General features: G+C 44.3%; 2 protein-coding genes across 4 annotated transcripts in view; both read right to left on the bottom strand.

Annotated features, from left to right (window-relative positions):
• Positions 1-23,597, bottom strand: part of BBOF1 (basal body orientation factor 1) — a 1,057,902-nt gene that overhangs the window by 956,971 nt on the left and 77,334 nt on the right. The window lies entirely within an intron of this gene.
• LIN52 (lin-52 DREAM MuvB core complex component) overlaps positions 3,156-23,597 on the bottom strand; it is a 67,187-nt gene continuing 46,745 nt past the window's right edge. Inside the window, exons 6-7 of one of the 2 annotated variants that reach the window (XR_010601101.1) lie at positions 15,703-15,894; positions 3,156-5,788 (exon numbers count right to left, since the gene is read on the bottom strand). Coding sequence is in view for 1 of the 2 variants with exons in the window: in XM_005301573.5 (XP_005301630.1) it covers positions 5,733-5,788 (56 nt within the window). In the remaining variant the exon portion in view is untranslated. The remainder of the gene's footprint in view (positions 5,789-15,702; positions 15,895-23,597) is intronic. The other variant, XM_005301573.5, reaches the window with a different exon arrangement.

Raw genomic sequence — 23,597 nt, 5'->3', positions numbered from 1 at the left:
GGGTGTGTACGTGTCTCTTTGGGCTCAGAGGAGATTGTGGAAGGAAACTCTAAGAACATCCAGGTTCAAGGAGGAAGTTTGGGCTGAGATTTATACTGTTATTGTTTCAGTTACTCTAGGAAGTGGGTAACTTTGGTCATGCCTACTCTGCAAAGGGCACAATGAACTCCACACTAGTTCTCTGCCAACATGCCAACAAGGAGTAATCGATGGCCAATAATAGAGAAAAGGTTACTCAAGTAGACAGTCATTCTTGGAATACTTGCGTATCCTACAGCATCCAGTCAGAACTCTCTAGGAAGCGATAGCCATTGGAGCTACATGACTGGCCCCTTATGGCACTTAATATTTAGCCCTAAGGATGTACATGAGAGTGATTCCAAGCCTCCGTCACTTCCTTTCACTTTTTCAGAATCCTTAGCAAAGCAGAAGAGGATAGAGGGAGTTAAATGTAAATCAGAACAGACAATCTACATGAAGTAGAGTTACTGGTAAGTAACCTCTCTTTCTCCTTTGAGTATGATCAATATGGATCCCAATTCTTGAGAGATTAAATAGCAGTAACAATCCTCAAAAAGTATGTGGGTTTGTGGAGCATTTATTAAAGATTTTGGAAGAGTATTGAACTTGGAATCCAATATAAGAGAGGAATGAAATCTTCAAGAATCAATAGCATGAAGAGTATTCTCCCAGAATCTCAACAGTGATTCCATTGGCTTCATAAGTACGAATTTCAAGTCCCTAGAAGGTGGTGGATCGCAAATGGATGGAAAGATATGGATCGACCCTTTCAAAAATCTAGAAGATAGTAAGCAGAGATGGCAGTCAATCGGATCTTAACAGAACTCAAGGATAACCCAGACTGTCTGAAATAGCCCCAAATTGGTCATTCTGAATACACCATAGATTGTAATAGAACTAGAAAAATACAAGCAAGACTCTTCTCTATTCCCTTGTATACATTCTTGTTGTTGAATGCTCCCTTCTCTCCAAGAAATTCTCTTAAAACTCTAGGGAATACTTAAATTCAGAGAGATTATTAACAGTCCAGTATTCATACTACCAGAATCCCAAATGGACGGATTAATCATGAACCTGTGATAGCTTCTTGGAGAGGAAGTCTGAGAATAAAAACTGATTAATCCAAGTCAAAACTATCATTGCCTGAACCTTGTCCTGTCTAATTTTAGTAATGATACTCACAATGAGAGGTGGCAGGGGAAAGACAGGAATGCCTGAATCCAATGTATGATACTAGTTATTTGTACTATGGTAGCACCTAGGAGTCCCTGTCATGGATCAGGACTCCATTGTGCTAGGCACTTTTCAAATACTACCTCCGAGAGCTTACAGTTGAAGTAGAAGACAAAAGACAATGTGGATACAGACAGACAGAGACATGAGATGCACAAGGGAACAGTGAGACAATGCTGGTCAGCATGACAGGCAGTGTTTTCTGAAAACCAGTTGCCTAACTTAAGTTTTTGTAGGCACCATTCCAAAGGAGAGTCTTAAGTAGGATAATGGGGTAGCTTTGCAAATGTTTATGAGGAGCTCCTCCCACGAGTGAAGGTATGCATTGTTCACTGAAATGCGGGCCTCTCGCTTCTAGATCAAAATTGAAGACTTCCCCCCTCCATTTGTGGCAATTTGTTAACAGCCCCATCTCGAGAAGATGACTGTTGAGTTTTTGAGGGACCAACTGTTTTGGGCACCATACTGTTTGCTGAGGATGTCCACTGAACTTCTTGCTGAAATGCTGTCCTTTCCAGACAGATGAAGAACCAATGAGTGATCCAATATTGAGACATTTTGACCAAACTAACTTATTTATGACACAGGCCTAACATATGACAGCTACAGAACTCCTTCTTGGAGCAGATACCTACATTAAAATTATACTCCCATTTTGAGAAGAGGTGGTTAAGACATTTGATGCAGATTAGGAAATTTCTTAATCTAACTAATCAGGTATAAACATACAGTTCCTGTCCCTCATGAATGAAGTAGTAATAAAGGAAAATACTGGCAATGAGAGGTGGAATCTAGGAGCTATATACATGTACACCTCTACCCCGATATAACGCGACCTGATATAATACGAATTCGGATATAACGCAGTAAAGCAGTGCTCCGGGGGGGGGGGGGGGAGGAGGGGGGCTGTGCACTCCGGTGGATCAAAGCAAGTTCGATATAACAAGGTTTCACCTATAACGTGGTAAGATTTTTTGGCTCCCAAGGACAGCGTTATATCGGGGTAGAGGAGTATGTTGTGGAACTGTTCCAAAATTATACGCTTTGAAGTTGCACATAATTCCTCTCTCCCATTAACTCTGGCTCTTTCTATTCTTTTACCTAATGCATAGGAGCCCATGGATTCTCTGGAACAAGTATTTCTTTCAGCTACACAAATAGCACAGCACCTGATGCTTCTGTGTTGAAAGTTGAATGATTCTAGGGCTAGAGGACTAATAGAATGGGATTAATAAAATATTGATATTTAAAAGGCACAGTACATATGTGAAGACTTATTAGCTTTATTTCTATGGATTTTAGACTAACATTTGAATGTACTGGGGAAGGTAAGACACATGACAATGCTCTATCAAGTAATAAGCAAAAGAGAGTCCTGTGGCACCTTTAAGACTAACAGATGTATTGGAGCATAAGCTTTCGTGGGTGAATGCCCACTTCGTCGGATGCAAGTAATGCATCCCTGGGATAATGACTACCCTGGGATAATGCAATCAAGTTTTGATTTTCCTTTCCCTCCTAATTCTGCCTTTATTCTTCCTTTTCTTCACTATTTTTGATATTTTTCATTATAAAATAAAAATCTCACACTCACACACACACAGTTGCAAACATTTGCTACTGCTCTATAACTGTCCCATAATTGGGAAGAACATCACAGCAGAAAGAAATGGAGCTTGTGAAGGCTGCTAAAAATTCTTAGTTCTTTTTGGCTGTTGCCACTTATTTACCAATGAGGAAGCAACGCCTGCTGGTCACAAACTGATATAGTGGGATGCAGAAAAGTGCCTTAATATTAAACTTTAATGGTGGAGAACCTGTTGCTAAGGAACATTTCCTAGGTGGTTGGTCACAGCTTCCACATTTCACAGGGCTGTTTCAAGAAAACTCATACCATTCTGTAAGCGTTGCACTTGTTTATTATAAGAACACAGAGCAACAGACAGACAGATTACAATCTTCTGGCTAACACACAAAAATACATGTAAATACTACCAATAAAAAAAAAATCACTGATTCATCTTTATACATGACAAGTACACAACCAATAAATATCTTGAATCTAAAGCATATATCACATGCTGCCCCACAGCTAGAAGATAAGTACTGCTGCACAGGGTGAGGGTAAAAGAAAGGATTTTTTACATGCTATGGTACCAACTACTTGAAGTCTGAGATATTTTACCAGCCAGATCATAAAATAGGCATGCAGATTCGTGGCAAACTTCCGGGGTCTACCTCTATACTTCTCAGCTTCCCAAACACCTCATGCGTTGGAGTGGCAGACCTCCATAACAGGCAACAAAGGACCAAAATTCACAACAGTCACTTTTGGGCCACACATTCTATATATACAGAACACATCCAAACTAGACATACAAATGTTAATATTTTCCAACAAACATATACTTTAAATTAATACTTTCAAAGCTACATCTATGTCCATTCTGACCCGCAACTAAGCAAGTCCCTTTCCTGTCTCTGACTCCCCACTCTCAGTTTCTCTGCATCTCCTACTATCCTATTGCCCCTCCTTTCAAGAGATGCAGCTGCTTTGTTAAGTCTCAATTCTCCAAAGACAAGCATATGAGTACATCCCCACTGAGTTCAATCAGACTGTTCACGTGCTCAAAGTTAAGCATTTGAGTAAGTCTTTGCAGAACAAGGTCTTAACTGTGCAAGCTTAGTGAAGAGGAGCTTTCCCAATTTAGCCTAGTTCTGATTTACAAAATGGAGGCACCCACAGACTGAAGATGGAAAGGCTTTAAAAATTTTAGTAAAAAATCAGAAGTCTGCTCCCAAGCAGAGATCTGCTCCTCACTAATGCACACGGGGCCTAAAAGCAGAGTCCACCCCAAGACAGAAGAATGGAATGCTTCAAGGACAGTCCATTAATATGATGTTGTACAAGTACAGCCCCGATTCGGTTCACACCTCACAGCCAATTGCAAATTGGAGAATGACTAAACTTAAAGGGCACACATGCTAAAATGTGTATGAAACTGTTTGAACAAAGAGAGAAAACTGCTCTTGGACCAACACTTTAGAACTATTTTTTAGCCTGAGGAACGACCAGTTTGTTAACTCTAGAATACGTAATTTTACTGGGCAAAAGAAAACAGAGTGAAATAAGAGCTGTGTCAACCTTATAGAGAAAAATAAAATCTGAAAACACAAGACTGATACACAGCAGCATGTTCAAAGAGGAAAGGCACTAAAAAGTACTCCAGTACCAGGTGGGCCTCAAGGCACTAAAAAGTACTCCAGTACCAGATGAATGAGACCCAATCTGAACAGGAGGATACTAGCTTACAGTACAATTCTCCCCTTAATGGGGTGCACATTCCACGTTTGCAGGTGAAGCAAGTTCCGGGGCTGCTGTTTTCTAATAATGTGGGAAAACATCAGAATTCTATTTTCAAGTGTAAGTATGCAGATGCTGTTTATGAAGATTATCCCCATGGGGGTGTGAACAAGACAGTCGCTCCACCTTGAAGCTCTCTATAATTGAAAACATTATTGCCCTTCAACCCTGTATCTTCCTCCAGTACCTCAGCCGGACTCTCACTGAGCTGGATTTGCAAAGTGGGCTGATAGATCTGTTTGTGTCCTGGCAGAAGTTCCCACAGGGATATTTTCTTTCATGATACAGTAATAGCCACCTTTTCTCATTCACTCCCTATGGTTCATCGGTCTAGGTTTAACAAGAGAACACACAAATGTTTAGCACTGAGATGGAGCTCCCTGTACACATAGCACCTGATGCAAGTATTTGTGGAATGAAGAGCAGAATAGTATAGACAGGATTGAAGGACTTCCCTTGATTGCAAGACATCCTCCTCTGAAGGGTGTGAGTAATGTGAATCTAGTACACAGAACAAGTTCCACCTGCCTTGTAAGCAGGGTACGATTGTGCAGATCCAGGACTAACCAATCCTAGAACTGTCAGTCTTCATCCAGAACCCTGCTTATAACCAGCACTGCAATGGTGCTTTCAGCATGTAAATTACACACATGGACTCACTATTCCTAAGGCAAGAGAGAGACATGGAAGAGTCAATGCATCACCCAGAGGTACTGGCCAGCATCACAAAGACCCTGGTTTAATAGATGCCACCACTGAGAGCAACTGAGTGAGGCCACTGGGGATGTATTGCTTTAAATGGTTTATAGAAAGATTGCTGCATAACTTTGCCACAGCATGCGAGGGTTGAGCTTTCCTGGCAATCGGGTGCCGAAAAGATTGGATGAAGTCTCAGTGCTGATGGAACTACTGACAATCATTGTGAGCAATGTCTGGAATGCTGCTCGTCAGTAAGGAGAAGAGCTGTGGAAGCAGTAGAGAGGTTTGCTTCTGTCGTTCTAGAGCCAAGAGCTTTATCCTTCTCTTTAGGAAATCATAGTGTTCAGCTGGATCTGCAGTGAGGGATGAGATGATCCAGACAGGGATATTTTTGCCGGAGTTCCAGTAACAGCAGCTACTTCTTGGGTTTCTCCAGGATGTTGAGGAACTTCCCTCGAGTCATTTCTCTAGCTGAAATCACAAGGGAAAAAAAGATTAATGTCAAACAAACAGAGCAGGATCATTTATAATAGTTAATCACAGGACAGAAATTCATTTAGAACTGTGCACTAGTGCTAACACATAGCTAAGAATTTTTTTAAATGAAAAGCTAAATCTGAACTGCACCTTGAATTCCTGACAGCCTGGAAACATAGGCCACACATTGGAAACTTCAAAGCTCAGCAATAATTCCCATGGCCTGTCTCATTACATACAATCTACACTTTCTATTCCTATTGTGGATAGCTTCATGGTCATGCAAGATCTCCCTCTGTCTTTGCACTATCAATCTTTGAAAGGTGTAATCCGGAGCTCCATCGCTCTGTCTCAGGGCAATTGTTCCTGGATGCTAAAATCCATCAGAGATTATGGAGCTCTGTCTCTCTTCATTTCAGGATTACTGGTCCCTGGATACTTATGATCTTAAACAGAAATTAGACAGCATTTTCTCTCTCCCTTGGCAGTGTTACTCCCTGGATGCTGCAATATAATGGGGTTTATATTCCCTCAATGCAGTTCATCTATGGATGGTGTAATAAAGTAGAGTTTATAGAGCTTTGGTCTTCTCTCTTTGCATTGTCAGTTCCTAGATATTAAATACAGCAAGGCAAGGTTTATATGTCTCTCTCTCACTCTTGACACCATCAATCTCTGGCTGCTGTATTACAGCAGAGTTTATACAGCCACTTTCCTGCACAAAACATTTCTGACTTGTGAGCCCATAGGCTCTGGCAGAGGCACCCTAATACAATCTTTGTCCCACAATCACAATACAAAATATAGACAGCATGATTAGTGATCGAGCCCTGGATAGACGGGTTTCCTCACCTTTTCAGCAATTTTAAATAAAGGCTTTAGTAAGCTTTGTGCTGGTGAAAGGTTCCTGACTGACAGCCCAGGGAACATGGAGTCCTTTATTCACCGAACAGGTACAGGAGCAGTACAAGTTTCCTACACCAAACCTGGAGAGCGCCCTCAAGGGATGAGATGGGATTTTAGTTTTTATAAGGTCCATTCATAGTTCTTGACCTCTCTACTGAGAGGAACAGCAAAAGTGACAAATAACCCCTGTAGGAACTGAACTAAAACCTGACTCATTTCACATAAGCTACTAAACACCCATCATCAGGCAAAGACATTTGGTCACTACTCACCTGGCTGATTAGAACTCATGCCCTACTATTGAAAGGCCTCAGATGCCATCCTCAATTCCCTAAACTACCGATCTCTACTTCCCTACCTGAAGAAGCTGTGTCCAGTAGCTGGATGTTTCTGCTAAAACAGTCAACAGTGAAATAGCTAATGCTGGCAGATAAATTGGCATGATTAGGTTTCAGAGTCAACACCCTGTTGAAATGAATGGGACACATCTCAGCTATCAGAGCTTTTGTTTCAGGCTGCCTGCAGACTCAGGCAGACATTACTGCATCAGTGACACTGGTTCATGTTTTCAATCATGATGGCTAGAAATTTCTTTTTTTTAAATGTAAACATGGATTCTGGAGCACAATTCCAAGAAAAAGGATGAACTCTATGGCAGGTTCCATGGCTGAGGAATTGCAGAATACACAGGATCCTCCCATTATACTGAAGAACAGTCCTTTGTCTAAAGAACTGGACTGGGCTTCAGGAAATCTGGGATCTATTCCCAGCCCTGCCCTTGATTCATTTTGTGAGCCCAGGAAACCATTTACTCCTTTTGTTCCTCGATTTCCCCACCTGCAAAATGGGTGTAATAATAAAAATATCTCTCTGCCTCCCAAGGTGTTAATATCAATAAAGTGCTCTGAGACTCCCGGATGGAAGGAGCTGGAGAAGGGCAGAGGGTGGTTTGAATTTTTTGGTTCAGAACTATATTGTTATAAACAAACCAAGAATATGATTAATAAAAATGTGAGTTTTCTAGAGGTTTCAGTTTGAAACAGACTCCTCAATGCAAACAGCTCCCTGACACTGCCATGCTTCACACTATTTAACAGAGCAGCGCTGTAAAATGCTATTGTGGAGAAAGCACAAAATCCAGCTACAGCATTCTCAGCTGATAGAGTGGCAAGATTTCCTAAAAATCAGACCCATATAGGAGATATACGCATGTATGACAATTCCGTTCCCCCAAAGAGGGTTGCACCCTATAAATCAAGCAGTGAGCATAGACTCCGTCGTCTGTGCTCTGAGTGAAATTACTGTGGGTTGGGGGTTGCTCCAGAGCACGTGCCCTCCTGTTCACTTGTCATCGGAGATGTTAACATTTCTGATTAATTCACAGACCTCTCATTTTATTCTTCATTCCTTTATCCTTGCTATCCTACTCTGCTGTAGCTTAAGATTCTTACCGACCTGCTACAATAATCACCGCCCGCTCTCCCCCCCCGCCCAACCTGGTGAAATTGTTTAGTGATGCCAACCGCGCTTTTAATTTGCAAGACATCAGACACAGAGGTAATTTATACCAACATCTGTTCATTTCTGACTTCTGAAACAAACTCGCACATGCTGCTACAAAATCCCATTAGGAGCAGGAGGCAGCCTTCTGCTATTCTGTATTTCTCTTCTCCACACACGGGCTGTGTCAGGGCTCTATTTTTAAAGGTATGACACCAAACTAAGAGAGGGCCCCACATGTTTGTATATGTATAGAGATTGCTATGAAATACATCCCCATAATGCAAACAAATCCCAGCCAAACTATAAAGGCAAGTTTACACAAATATTTATAATCTTGTTTTCCCTGCTCTGCCTGACTGTCTGATCTTCCCAAGAATCACAGGTCAATGTATTGCTGGTAAACACAGGACAGATCCAGATTACAGGGTTCTGCATTCAAATGTCTTCGCTATTCCTTCCTTGGTCCCTTTTTAAAATCTGCTTTGGAGTCTTTCCTGAACATGAGTGTTCAATAAAAAAGTCTGCAATATTAAAAGTGCTCCGTCTACCCAGCTCCTGGTTAAACAAATTCTTTATGATGGGAATAGCATTTCCAGGTGGGCATCTTGGAGTCGTTTGGGTTTCTGTAGAAGCTGGAGAATGAAGAAACCACCTCTATGTTATAAAAGTGATTGCAGTCAAAGAGAAAGACCGTAAAACCTATCTTAAGCAACTGCCCAAGGGAACAGCAGAAGCCAGTTGCCTAGTAGACAGAGGTGGTGGATCTTTTAATTAAAAGGCTGGACAAAAAACGTACTGGAAGCCTTTGGGATCATTTAAAATGGTTGCTTAAACCAGGCACTTGTCTAATGGAGGTGGGGTCTTAGCGCAGGTTTCATTGTACCAGCAAACAGACACCACAGAGTCTGTGCAGCATAAAATAGAAACATGAATCTCCATGTCAAGTCACAATTTACAACCCTTCCTATGCTGTGCATCTATCACTACAATAGAAAATCAACAATGGATACGATCGCAATAGCCTGGTTACAAATTAATCTCCTCAGTTAGGTGGGGAAGGGGGGGTGGGTATTGAAGACGACAGAAAAACACCTTTTAAAGATGTTATCAGCCTGGGTTACAATAAAAGTCGAGTGCTTAAACAGATCCTCCATTTCCTCAGACTGCATAAAACACTGGCATCAGACTGCTGTAAATAATGGGGACCCCTGACCCAGGAATTAAATTTTCTGCCTTGGAAGAGGTGGATCTCAGAGCATGTATTGGACAGGAGAGGTCAGGGTGGAAAAGGGAAGCTGTGATTTCCACTTGCTCAGAGGGTGGAGTTAGGTTTAATATAATCTCTTCTTTAGAACTTCAATCCCTCAATCCTGCATTTAGCCTTGTTGCCTTGTGCTCCTGTTCTACTACAACTGTCCCCAAACTGCCTCCTGCAGTAAATTTTGTGGCTGCTGGCTGAAAAGATTCAGTGGTACAGATTGATTTCTTACAAGTGAGGAGATGAGGGATTACCAAAAGCAGCCCTGGCTAACAAGATTGGGTGCAGAATCTCCTGCTAGAGCAGCCCACTCTGCCAGCACTTTGCATCCTTTCACTATGACATATGGATTTCATTACACAAAGATTTTCCTGATTTTAACTTTGAGGCGATTACATTGGAAACTCAGAGCCATCTTTACATCTGTAGCAATTTAAAGGTTAAGTAACTTTTTAATCAAATGACAAAAACTCATAATGTTTTGCCTCCAATCCAAAATGAAAACTGCTGCTCCGGATGTTCCTTCTAGTGACAATTTAATTAGAAAAGAACACTCTGCTGGAGATGGGGGTCCATTCTCATTGGTCCCCAACATCTCATAAACAGCCTTCTCATGTATATGACAACACAATACAAACTGTCATAAGGTCTGGATAGCCAGGAAATAATGGAGGATTACTGCAGTAAAACCAGTAATGAAAACAGTGTCTTACACTTATATAAGCAACTTTCACCCAGAAGGATCCCAAAGTGATATACATACACACACACCACTCTATTATACCCATACACAAATATACACACACACGATTACACATAAACAATGCATGTGGGGATATCTTTGCAACAGAATAATGTGACAAATTGCATTTATCACGAACCTTTGGCCATTACACCTACCCTCTGCTCACTAATCCATCTCTTCTGGGACTTATTCTAGCATTCCAAGCCTATGAGCAGCTTCAAACTGCAGACATTTAAAAATGCAATCAACCTGACAAAAACATTTCCTCCTTTCTCCCCCAAATTCACTTCTCAAAATTACACTGGACTAAAATATAGGACAGGCTCAGCCCTGGACCAGTAACAGCTAAATTCAAATATTTTGCTACTTTTCAGGTTTGGAAACTGACTTTCTCTCCTATGAAAGCGGAGATTTTCTCACCTTCCCAATGAGGAACACAGAAATTGGTTTTAGACCTGAAAGATCCTGAGATATCAGACTTTGAATATTTGCTATTTTAGACAAATTTTAAAGGTTTAAAAAATGTATCTGTTGTAGTTTTCCCTCTTCCTCTGAGTCCTGTACAGCTGGACTTCTGGTAATTAAAGAACCTGGCCTTACAGATTTTAAAAAGTCCAAATAAAGTTTTTTTTTAAATATTTCTGAATTATTTCTAGAATAGTTTTTCTTTAGATCACATCACACTATCATATATTCTAATTCTGCCACATATTTAAATATTTTATTATCCCTCCTTCCTCAGCCCCTTCCTGGTTGGTTTCTCATACATGTTGCCCTGATCTAATTCATTTCATATCATCTTCCCCCACAGTTGCTTTTAAAACATTCCCCATTTCCTAAGGTCATTTTTTCCTCCAGGTGCCCATCTTGTAGCCAGTTTTCCAGTTAAATTATCGTGCTTTGTTTAGATTACCAGCCAACACCAGGAAACTAATAAAAGACATGGTGCTTGACTATAGAACTACTATATCACTCAGGGATGGCAAAACCAAAGTACTTTCCCTTGACTATAAATACGAAGAATGGCCAGGGGAACTGTCCAAGGCTGGGAGAAGCCTACCTTGGGGAGGGAGGGAGGGAGGGAGAGAGAGAGAGAGAGAGTCGGGCAGCAGGAGGTGATTTTTATCTTATTTGCCAAGAAGGTCTGTTGTAATAGGGATGACTTCTCTTGGACTGAGCAGACTGCATTAGGGCAGGAAGACACAAACACATTCTTGGTATAACACACGGAGGGCCCTGGGAGAGCTCACTCATGAGCAATGGGTAGGATTCTTACTTGCCTTAGCCCTGGTCTACACTAAGGGGGCTAGGTCGAATTTAGCCGTGGTAGGTCGATTTTATAAGCAATGCGTCTACACAACCACCCAGTTCCGTTGACCTAAGGGGCTCTTAAAATCAGGGCTGGCTCCAGGGTTTTGGCCGCCCCGAGCAGCCAAAACAAACAAACAAAAAAGCCACGATCGCGATCTAAAAAAAGCCACGATCGTGATCTGCGGCGGCAATTCGGCAGGAGGTCCTTCACTCCCAGGCGGAGTGAGGGACCGTCCGCCGAATTGCTGCCGAATACCTGGACCTGCCGCCCTTCTCCGGAGTGGCCGCCCCAAGCACCTGCTTGGAAGCCGGTGCCTGGAGCTGGCCCTGCTTAAAATTGACTGCTGTACTCGTCCCTGGCGAGGGGAGTAGCGCTAAAATCAACCTTGATGGGTCGAATTTGGGGTACTGCAGACGCAATTCGACAGTATTGGCCACCGGGAGCTATCCCAGAGTGCTCCAATGTGACTGCTCTGGACAGCACTTTCAACTCTGATGCACTAGCCAGGTACACAGGAAAAGCCCCAGGAAATTTTGAATTTAATTTCCTGTTTGGTCAGAGTGGCGAGCTCAGCAGCACAGGTGACCATGCAGTCCCAGAATCGTAAAGGAGTTCCAGCATGGACTGAACAGGAGACACTGGATCTGATTGCTGTATGGGGAGAAGAATCTGTGCAGGCAGAACTCTGATCAAAAAGAAGAAATGCTAATATATGCACCAAAATCGCACAGGGCATGGTGGAGAGAGGCTACAACAGGGACACACAGCAGTGCCGCGTGAAAGTTAAGGAGCTCAGGCAAGCCTACCAAAAGACAAAGGAGGCAAATGGTCGCTCCGGGTCAGAGCCCCATACATGCCGCTTCTATGATCAGCTGCATGGCATTCTAGGGGGGGACCCTACCTCTACCCCACCACTGTCCGTGGACACCTGCAAGGGGGGAGTCTCACGTAACAGGGAGGAGGATTTTGTGGATGAGGAAGAGGAGGAGGATGTGCAGCAGTGCCCTGAAGACTTGGGATGCATTCGCGGCCAGTACAGCTACTGGAAAAGTCTGTTAACATGTCTGGGGATGGAGTGGGAATCCTCCAGGGACATCTCCATGAAGCTCTCCTGGAGGCACTCTGAAAGCCTTTGCATAAGATTTCTGGGGAGGGCTGCCTTATTTCGTTCTCCATGGTAGTCTGAAATCATTGCAGCACAAAGCATGGCAGTGAATGGTCCTGGGTTTTGATTGCATTCAAGCAACATTCGGTCTATATCTTTCTGTGTTAGCCTCAGGAGAGTGATATTATTCATGGTCACCTGGTTGAAATAGGGGAATTTTTGTAAGGGAACAGTAAAAGGACCCCGTTCATGCTGGGCTGTTTGTGCTTGGCTAAAAGGGATCATCCCTGAGAATAGCCACGCGGTGGGGGGAGGGGTGAAGGGATCATCCCAGAGAATAACCACACGGTGGGGTGGGGGGAGGGGTGTGCTGCACATCCACCTGAAAACCACAGCCCCTCCTTTTAAATGGCAAACCCAACTGGCATTGCTTGCTATGGGAAAGGAGGGCGCTGCAGTTTGAAACCATTCCCACATGTTATGAAAACGGAAGAAGCCAACCCCGCGTACCGTTTGGCTTACCATGGCTGCCTGGAAACCAAATTCTGTTGCCCAGCCGCGTGTGACATGTCACCATACCAGCAGGCGCTCAATATAAAAGGCAAAATGCGACCATATACCTAAAGCACATGTGCTATCTGCTGTGAATTGTTTGATTCACTGTGAAAGAGTCTCCCTTTTGTTCTCAGAAATGTATCTTAAATTCCACTTTCCCTTTTTATCTCACCGCAGGTCCAAATGTTTCTATGCTCCCCCTATCATCTCCATCCCAGAGGTTATCGCAGATTAGAAAGCGAAAAAAAACCACACTCGTGTTAACATGTTTTCGAGGTCATGCAGTCCTCCTGCACTGATAGGGCACAGCTGAATGCATGGAGGCATACAGTGACAGAAGCCAAAAAAGCATAGTGAGTACGATGAGAAGAGGCAGGAGGCGATGCTGAGGCTAAAGGGGGAGCAAACGGACATGCTCAGTCATTTAGTGGAGCTGCAGGAAAGGCAACAAGAGCATAGCCACCGCTGCATCCACTGTATAGCCACCTGCCTTCCTCCCCAAGTTCCATATCCTCCTCACCCAGATGCCCAAGAACGCGGGGGGGGGGGGGGGGGGAGGAATTCTGGGCGCCCAGCCACTCCACTTCAGAGGATGGCCCAAGCAACAGAAGGCGGTCATTCAAACAGTTTTGATTTGTAGTGTGGCTGCAATAAGCAATGTGGCCTTGTCCTTCCCTCCTCCCTCACCCCACCCGGGCTATGTTGTCAGTTATCTCACTTATTTTTAATTAATAAAGAATGCATGGTTTCAAAACAATGGTGACTTTATTTCCTTTGCCAGCTGTGATCAAAGAGGGGAGGGTGGTTGGCTTACAGGGAATTAAAATCATCAAAGGGTGCAGGTTAGCATCAAGAAGAAACACATACAAACTGTCACACCGTAGTCTGGCCAGTCATGAAACTGGTTTTCAAAGCCTCTCTGATGCGCAGTGCACCTAGCTGTGCTCTTCTAATCGCCCTGGTGTCTGGCTGCTCAAAATCGGCCGCCAGGCGATTTGCCTCAACCTCCCACCCCACCATAAACGTCTCCTCCTTGCTCTCACAGATATTATGGAGCACACAGCAAGCAGCAATAACAATGGGAATATTGGTTGCGTTGAGGTCTAACCTAGTCAGCAGACAGCGCCAGCGAGCTTTTAAACATCCAAAGGCACATTCTACCACCGTTCTGCACTTGCTCAGCCTATAGTTGAACTGCTCCTTACTGATATGGCTTCATGAGCCATGGAAGCAAGGGGTAGGCTGGGTCTCCAAGGATAACTATTGGCATTTCAACATCCCCAACAGTAATTTTCTGGTCTGGGAAGTGTCACAGAGTCCCCGGGCGATGCTCTGGAACTGCTCCCCACAAAGCCAGTCAGGACTTTGGGGAGCCTCCTCTCCCATGGAGCAGACTGTCTTCAAGGCAAGAAGCTCACACGGCTTCACCTCCTGGGTCTGACCTTGGAGCATTCAGCATATGTCCCTCCGTGAGCTTCCCACAGCGAGTCCGCCCAGACGGGGTCCTGGGGAAGCCAAAGGGTCCTGCATGCACCCCCAACTTCGCAGTCAGATGTGACTCTCAGCCAGCCAGTAAAACAGAGGTTTATTAGATGACAGGAACACGGTCTAAAACAGAGCTCGTAGGTACAGAGAACGGGATCCCTCAGCCGGGTCCATTCTGGGGCCCAGCGAGCCAGACACCCACGTCTGCACTCATTCCTCGTCCCCAACCAGCTCCCAACTGAAACCCCCTCCAGCCCCTCCTTTCAGGCCTTTGTCTCTTTCCTGGGCCAGGAGGTCGCCTGATCTCTTTGTTCACCTTTAGCTATTCCCTTGCAGGGGGGAAGGGTCCTGGCCATTTGTTGCTAGGAGACAGATTGTTGGCCATTTATGCACACTGGAGGCTTAAGAAATGCATATGGGAAACTGAGGCACCCACACAGTATTCAGAGGAAACATTAAGAACAGTTCCACTTCATCACAGGAAGTAAGTCCCTTCTTGTAGCTGTTCAAACAGCCCAGAGCTCCTAAAGATGGGAGCATCATGCACCTTTCCCAGCCATCCCACGTTGATGTCGGTGAAATGTCCTTGTGATCTACCAGTGCTTGCAGCACCATTGAGAAGTACCACTTGTGGTTTACGTACTGGTTGGCAAGGTGGTCCGGTGCCAAGATAGGGATATGCATTCTGTCTATTGCCCCACCAGTTAGGGAACCCCATTGCAACAAAGCCATCCTCTATGACCTGCACATTTCCCAGAGTCACTATCCTTGCTAGCAGAAGGTTAGTGATTGCCTTGGCTACTTGGATCACAGCAGCCCCCACAGTAGATTTGCCCACTCCAAATTGATTCCCGACTGACCGGTAGCAGTCAGGCGTTGCAAGCTTCCACAGGGCTATCGCCACTCGCTTCTCAACTGTCAGGGCAGCTCTCATCTTGGTATTCCTGCGCTTCAGGGCGGGGGTAAGCAACTCACAAAGTTCCAGGAAAGTGGCCTTATGCATGTGAAAGTTTCACAGCCACTGGGAATCATCCCATACCTGCAACACTATGCGGTCCCACCAGTCTGTGCTTGTTTGCCGGGCCCAGAATCGGCGTTCCACTGTATCAACCTGCCCCACTGCCGCCATGATGTCCCAATTGCTACATCCCGTGCTTTCAGGAACATCTGTGTCCATGTCCTCCTCACAATCGTCCTCGTGCTGGCGGCTCCTAACCAGGTTCTGCACATACTGCAGGATAACATGCGAGGTATTTACTATGCAGCAAGTCAGAAGAGAATCAGAATAAGAGGCTATGGGTCAGGACTCTTGGTCTTTTCTTAAAACATGAAACCCCACTGTGACATCCTTCCTTCTGGTTCTGACCATGTGAGCACTACATTGTGACTGATAAATGATCTGAGAGTGATGGATCAAAACTGTCCATACAGGTACTGCTGCACCTATCCCTTGTTTTTAAGTGATAGGTGCACTTAGGAGTCATGAAGTGCTGAAGACTTGACTGCCTGGGTCAGGTTGGGTGCACATGACCGCTCCTAGTTGGTTATGGGAGAGCTTCAGCTGATGGTGGGCAATTACTGGAGGTGACCAAATACCACATATAATAATTTAACTCAACACATTTAGCCTCCCTTACAATCTCCTTGTGATTTCCTCACAAAGGTACTTGTACAATAATTTATCTCTGTGGACTGACTGCCAAGCATTTACATCCTTTCCATTTCCCCACTGGCTCCCCTCCCTACCCTGCCTACTCAAGAGCACAACATTTCTAGATTCCAGACTCACATCAAGCTGCAGAGATGAATGTTCAAGGAACTTCAAACATATAAGAATTTGGGCAGTGTTGGCTCACGTACAGACAGCCAATGCCAGACCAGGTATAAACCCGCAGTGAGGGGCAGTGACGTCCCAGCCCAGGCCCAGAGAGCCACTAAGATCTAGTTCCAGGTCAAAAACATGAGGAGCGTATAGTTATTTTGTTTCAAGTGACCTAAATAGTAAGATGAATCTCCTACAGCACCTCCCACTTCAGGAGCTGGCAGCAGTCAGCATCCTATGAGGGTGAAGGCCTGATCCCCTTGACCCTCAGAGCAAGGAAAGAGTTACATCTCCTCTCCGTGAAGCCAATAAAAACCTCTCTTGATTATAATTTAGATAAGAGCCACTGGATTGAATAATAATGTCTGAAACTCCCCTGGCTGTTTCACCTTGAGACGTCCATCACTGGGTTAAACATGATGCTAATTGCATTTGGATTGATTAATTTCTCTCACTCCTGTCTATTCGAATAATGCTTAACAAAATAATCACAGCACCCAGAGCCAAATCTTCTTCGTCAAAGGAATGAAGCCATCAGAACCAGCAGAGATGAAAGAAATGAAGATGACCCGTAATTACTGCTACGGTGATATCATTACCATATTATAGAAAATGAGTGTATGGGGGGGGGGGGAAGAGCGGGGGGCCTACGATTATTATTTATTTTTTAATGGAACCTTACATCCCAAGAATACAAATCTGACACAGTGGAGCATATAGAAATGCAGAACTGAAAAAATATAAATCCTGTGCATTCAATTGCAAAATACAGTGAACACTGAGGCTCTAGATATATCATCAAGTGTCCTGTGCTGTGAGCTGGTGTTATTCACATCACTATTTTTTTCATTCCAGTAACACTTTGTATATGACTAGCAGATTTAAGATATCTATCTCCCTACAGAAATCCTCAGACATCCACAGTAGCACTTACCCTTAATCCTGACACTAACAATGATATTGTTTTAATATCATTACAGGTGATCTTGTTCCAAAGCCTGGCATTCAGTTTTTAAACTGTAAAATCCAGCTCTGCATCCAAAGGAAAGCTTCTCTGCTAGAGACAGTTATTCTTAAATGGTAATTCCTCATTGAAACAGGATGTTAATTCAGTGGCCAGCCAGACTAGAAAAATGACTTAAAATTGTTCATTATTGTGGCTCCATACAGGTATCAAATGTATCTAGTCCGGAAGAATTTAAACTAGGATTAAAAAAAAATTTTTTTTTTCCAGCCAAAAGAAAGCCCTTCTGCTCTGTTTATTCTTCAAAATACACTCCCCAAACCCCACTCATTTGAGAAACAAATAGCTTGGCAACTGTATAAGATCTTCAAACACCTGTGCTCTACAATTCTAATTGTGGTTTATCCAGTTCACTTCTCTCAGTGCTGGTTATGTCTGCCCCTAGTCTCTGACTGAAGACACAAAATACACAACCAACAGCTTAAAACATTTATTCTGGAGTAAAGCCAAGGTCAAATACACACACAAATTTCACATGCCAAAAAAAAAAATCAAGACCTGAGACAAGGATCTGAATCATGAAGCTAATTGAAGAAAAATGATGTTCAAATCATTTTTAAAAATGAAGAAACAGAAACTCAATACATACATCTGATATTAAACTAGTATTAAACCCATTTCAGCATGAAAGGTGAGGATTTTCCCACCCCCTAAGTGCTTGTGAGAAGTGCTAGATTGATCTCAGTGGGCCTAAGCTCCTCAAGTTATCTTCAGATTAGTTACAGGATGGACAGGCTTTCTCCAACAGATGTGCCTCACCCCTGACCTCTAGGGCAGTGACGTGCTTCCAACATTTTAACAAGGGGATCTCTCAACGTTTTTCCACCTCAGTCTGTTACAAAACATTCCCTGAGGAAAGTACCCTCTTCACTCCCACCCCTCTTGTGCAAAATATCCATCTGTTCCACAGGTCCCCCAAAAACCTATCAATCTTTCCACACACCCCCCCAATCCACCAATGCATCCACCCTCAACCGCTGGGCCCAGTAATAATTGACCTACCATGCTTCCCCCACCCCAACACCTCATGGAAGCTCCTCTAAGTGGTGGCTTCCCTACCTAACAACCTTTGGTGGAAGCAGTGAGAGCAAACAGATTGTACTGAGGCCTCTGGCTGTGGGATGGTTGAGTGGGGAGTGGGTCCCCACTGGTAGTGGGCTGAGGGAGTGCGTAGTTGCAGGGAAAAGGATCCTTTTTGGTTTTTGAGGTGAGCAAGCATCCCCTGGAGGAAGCTGGTGTGTGCACGTGGGAGATTGGGTAGAAGGGTTCTACCCTAGTTGATGTGTAATGTTGGAGAGGGACCCTAGCTTGTGTGAGGTAGGGTGGGGTAGTAGGTGTCTACTGGCTGATGGTGAGGAAGGGCTCTCTCAAAGTAACAGCTCTTCAAAGTCCAACCTGAGGCTAGCCAGGCCTTGGATAGTTCTGAGCACAGGAGCCAGTGAGAGCAAAGAGATTAGAGTTGTCAGGGTAGAGAGTATTACATATTCACAGTACAGTAACTGAAAAATATTGTGTAGTGATTATGTAAATCTATAGACTCTGACTGGCTAATAATGGCTGTCAGACAGCCAGAATAAAGGGATACAAACTGTATGGTTATGCAAGTCAGGACACCCACAATCAGAGTGCAGGGAAATGCTTTAAAAACTCTTTATGGTTATGGGTCAGGAACTATACAGCATCCTTGCCCTCTGAATGGCTGAGACGACTCCCTTTGAGTAGGATGTGTAATAGCTTGACATTTATATTTACTAACGAAAGATGAGTTGTGAGATGGGTTTGAATTGTTTAATTTAAATTCCGTTGACAAGGACTGTGAGAAGAGGGGCCTAGGTGAAGGAAGGGAATGCTCCAATATTCTAAATGTATTTGCCCAAAGTTATGTGTTCACCTACTTTCTAGAACTGTAACTTGAAATTTAACATTTGTATAATATTCCCTACATTACAGGTGCAATGTGAGGTTAATGTCTGTAAAGTGTTATGAGGTCCTCAGAAGGCAGACTGTATATACATGCAAATTGTATATATATAGATATCTTTCTTTTAAAATAATACTTTGCATGTATATACAGTCTGCCTTCTGAGGACCTCATAACACTTTACAGACATTAACCTCACATTGCACCTGTAATGTAGGAAATTATATATATATAAAAAAAAATTAAAAAAAATGAATGACCTCTTAATCCATTTAAAAAAAAAAATCCAGATGTTAGATTTTTCCTTAACATACAGTCTAATCCTCAAGAACCCTTGTTGGAACAACAATTTTCAGTGGAGGAGATAAACGTAATCCCAGACGCCATAATGAATTAGCAAAGATTAAAGACCTGTTCGGGAAAAGAAGAGTTGATTCTTATCAGTGAACTGTACTATTTGCTTTAAACCGGAAAGAAACAGAAGGTCCCTTTCCCAATCAGTAAAACACTGATACAGTACAAAAAATCCTAACTTGGCTACTGCAATTTGAACTGTGCCCTAATTAGTGTTTTCCAAGTAGTATTCTACATGCAAAAGTACCAGCACCTGATTCATATCCAGTATCCCAGGGCTAGGGCCAGGGATTTCCTCCTAGCAAGAGTCAGGAACTATGGAACTGTAATAGGGCGGGAGCACAAGGACCGAAGCTGCAGACCACCACCTCAGCTGCAGGAGGAAGAACAACAGCTTTACAACCAGCTGGACACCACTGATGTTGGAAGAGTCTTCCTTCTTTACTATGAACTATGGATTTCTTTCCTCTTTGCTGACTGGCTGTTAGCTCCACCTTCTTCCCACCCCTCTTTCTCACAGTGGTTGCCAGCCTCACTCTCCCTGTCCTCCATGATCCTTTTTGCTCATGTGCCATTAGCCTTCCTGGACTGAAGAAATGTTACAATTCCGAAGAGGGTTTGAGGAGGAAAGATAAACAATTTGGCCACACTGAATCCAAGTAGGTGCTAGACACCTGGGAACAGACCCATCTATTTAGGGAACTCACATGGCTCCCATAACATCTGAACCCTGTTGGAGATACAGTCAAGGATACAAATGAACAGAGGAAGAGGTAGATTAGGAGGAGTCAAAAATCAGGACTTGAAGAGTGAGTGAGTAAGTGTGTATGTGTGTTTTCTCCCTAAATGGGTTCAGGTATACTCATGAGTAAGCCACATTAAGACATACCCACAATAGATACATGCCTAGGGCCCTGGCCCCCAGACACATATGACGACATCAAAATCACCTCTTCCATAAAAGGAAATCTTAAAAACATAATGTGAGTGTAACCGATGCAATGATGTCAGCCTGAGTCTGCAGGCAGCCTCTGGCAGAGGGATGAACAGCAACAATTAGAAGCAGGGGAGAAAGCACGTGGCCCACACCCATTACGAGAGCAGACCATATCCCCACTGCTCTGGGTGGCTGGGATGAAAGATAGATTAGCTAGTTTGGGGTTGCTGATGCCCCACTGAACCCTGTGGGGCGGATTCCCTGGGTGGGGAGAAGGGGGAGGCTCAGATACACTTTGGGTTCTGCTTCTCCACGCTGGCCTTCTGACTTCACAGGTCAAATTGCGAGGGGGCGGGGGTGAGGGAGGGAAAGAGGACTGGTGTCTGCCAATCACCATTAGTTTACGGCACCAAACTCAGACTCCACTCACAGTAGACTGCACAGATCTATGGGCCTCCCTCTCTTTTCTTCGGACTTGTCTTTGCTAGTATATTAATTCAAGTCCTGTCCACACAGAAAACCCCTTAACTCAAGTGTGGTGGTGCTTTTAACTGGAGTTAGCTGACCCATAAGAGGTATAGGCTACAGCATGAGATAGCACAATTCATTAGCTGCTAACATGACTACTCCTGCAGCATGGACAAAGGCTAAGAGTACATCTATACTACCCGCCGGATCGGCGGGTAGTGTTCAATGTATCGGGGATTGATTTATCACGTCTAGCCGAGACGCGATAAATTGATCCCCGAATCGACACCTGTACTCCACCTCGGCAGGAGGAGTAAGCAGAGTCGACGTGGAACCTGCGGCGGTCGACTCGCTGCCATGAGAACGGCCAGGTAAGTCGAACTAAGATACTTCAACTTCAGCTACGCGAATAGCATAGCTGAAGTTGCATATCCTAGTGTAGCCCAGGCCTAAGTGTCACTCGAGTGATGATAATTGCCCAATACCTTCCCAGAATTTCACCAAAAAGGACAGACATTCTCTCACAATTCAGTGCGAGTGGCTCTGCTTACTTCAGTTGCAAAGAACCCTGGGACACGTTCCCAGAAGTCTTACTGCCACCAGTGTGAACACAGCAGCTGCAGTGTTATTTCACTGTGTGACTATCCTCTCTCAAACTAGGCTAACTTAAAAGAAGTAACTTGAGTGTAGGTCATTACAGAGTTAATGCAAGTTACCATGCTTTGGTAAAAGTGAACGTGCCCGTTGTCACACTTCTCTGAGGTGCTGTTTCAGAGGTCTCCGTAGATTCAGGCAGACAACACTGCATCTGTTTATACTGACTTCACATTTACAAAGTTTTCTCCCAAGGACTAGCAACTTAGCTTTTACTGGGGGCGGGGGGAAGGGGGGGAGAGAGAGAGAGAGATTCTGCAGAACAATATGTCAGCCATAAAAAAGTGCTGAGTTACTGACCCAGTCCAATTTGAGCCCTGCTCAAAGTAGAGACAATAGCTGAACTGTGAGAATGGATGAATGTGGCCCAGGGATATAGCAGAGAAGAGAGAAGCCAAAGACAGTATGCTGAAAGAGAATGATGGGAAAGGAGAAATGCTGACACTAACTGAAGAAAAGCCAGGAGTACAGAATTGAGAAATATAAGGAGGAAGAGAGAATACAACAGGAAGGAGCACTAGAACCATGCAGTCTCTTAAGATCTACACCAGTGGTCTCCAAACTTTTTTGATCGCGCACCCCTAACAGTAAAAATTTTTTGAGCATGCACCTCCTGCCGTGCCGAAGCAAAAAAAAAAGGACTCCCGCCCGAATTGCCGAAGAAAAAAAAAGCGCACCCCCAAGGATCCTCTTGCACACCCCCTGGGGTGCACGCACCCCACTTTGGAGACCACTGATCTACAGGACACTCCCCAGTTTCCACGACTGGTCCCAGACTCCAGGTCAGGTTTACAAAAGATGGTCAATTTCCAGGCTTGGAGAGACTGGAGGTGGGGACTGCAAAGGAAAGTCTCACCATAATGGCTCAGAGCTACTGAGTGGCAGGTTATCAGCAGAGACGTAACACCTAATTGGCTGGGGAATGCTAGGGGGTGGAGCCTCTACTGAAAGCCTGCCTCTTTGTAGCTCTCAACTAATAAGTTGACACCTCCCTTTCCAGACTCCACACCTCTAGCTTCCTGAAACCTGGAAATTGACCGTAATTGCTAACTGCCTCTCTCACCCCACTTCAGAATCCTGTTAGAGCTCCAGCCCTTTGATCGGCCAGACACCCAGATGGGGGGGTACTCCCTGTTGGCTTTGCTTCTTCTCGGTCTCTCCTGCTCCCTCACAATCTCTTCCCTCATGTCTCACCTGTTCCATAGGTCTGCTGCTCAAGCTACTGTCCATTACACCTGCCCGCTATGGAGGACAGATATAGCTGCCTCCTCCGGCCCATGTCACCCAATCCATTGCGCCCACCACTTGGAGGGGCAGAAGAAAAGTGTTGCAGAGGAGTAGCTCCAGACAGACTTACGGGTCTGAGAGACTCTAATGAGAAAGGGACAATGTAGAGAAAGATGTGACAAATAATAGGAGGAAAGAGAGGGTTAATAAAGGAAAAAGGAATAAATTTTGCACAAATTTAAGGTCAGAGTTCTCTGTTTAAATTAACTTCAGACTCCCCCTCCTGCTACTCCAAACTCCGCCCTGGGTGCTACACCTGGGCTGCCCTGCTCAATGCTACTTCTTAACCCCTCACCCCAACCTTCTTCATCCCCATCCCACACCCTCATCGACACTTCCTCAGTTCACCTCCAACGGTTCCCTATTTTTCCACTTTTAAAGCCTGGTACCCACAAGAATCCCTGCACCAGGTGCACCACTAGAGGGAGAAGAAGGAACTCACGGTCCCCCTACATGTCCTTTCACAT

This window comes from Chrysemys picta, chromosome 4 (genome assembly GCF_011386835.1).
Source record: "Chrysemys picta bellii isolate R12L10 chromosome 4, ASM1138683v2, whole genome shotgun sequence".
NCBI lineage: Eukaryota > Metazoa > Chordata > Testudines > Emydidae > Chrysemys > Chrysemys picta.
This window is presented reverse-complemented; position numbering and strand designations above follow the sequence as displayed.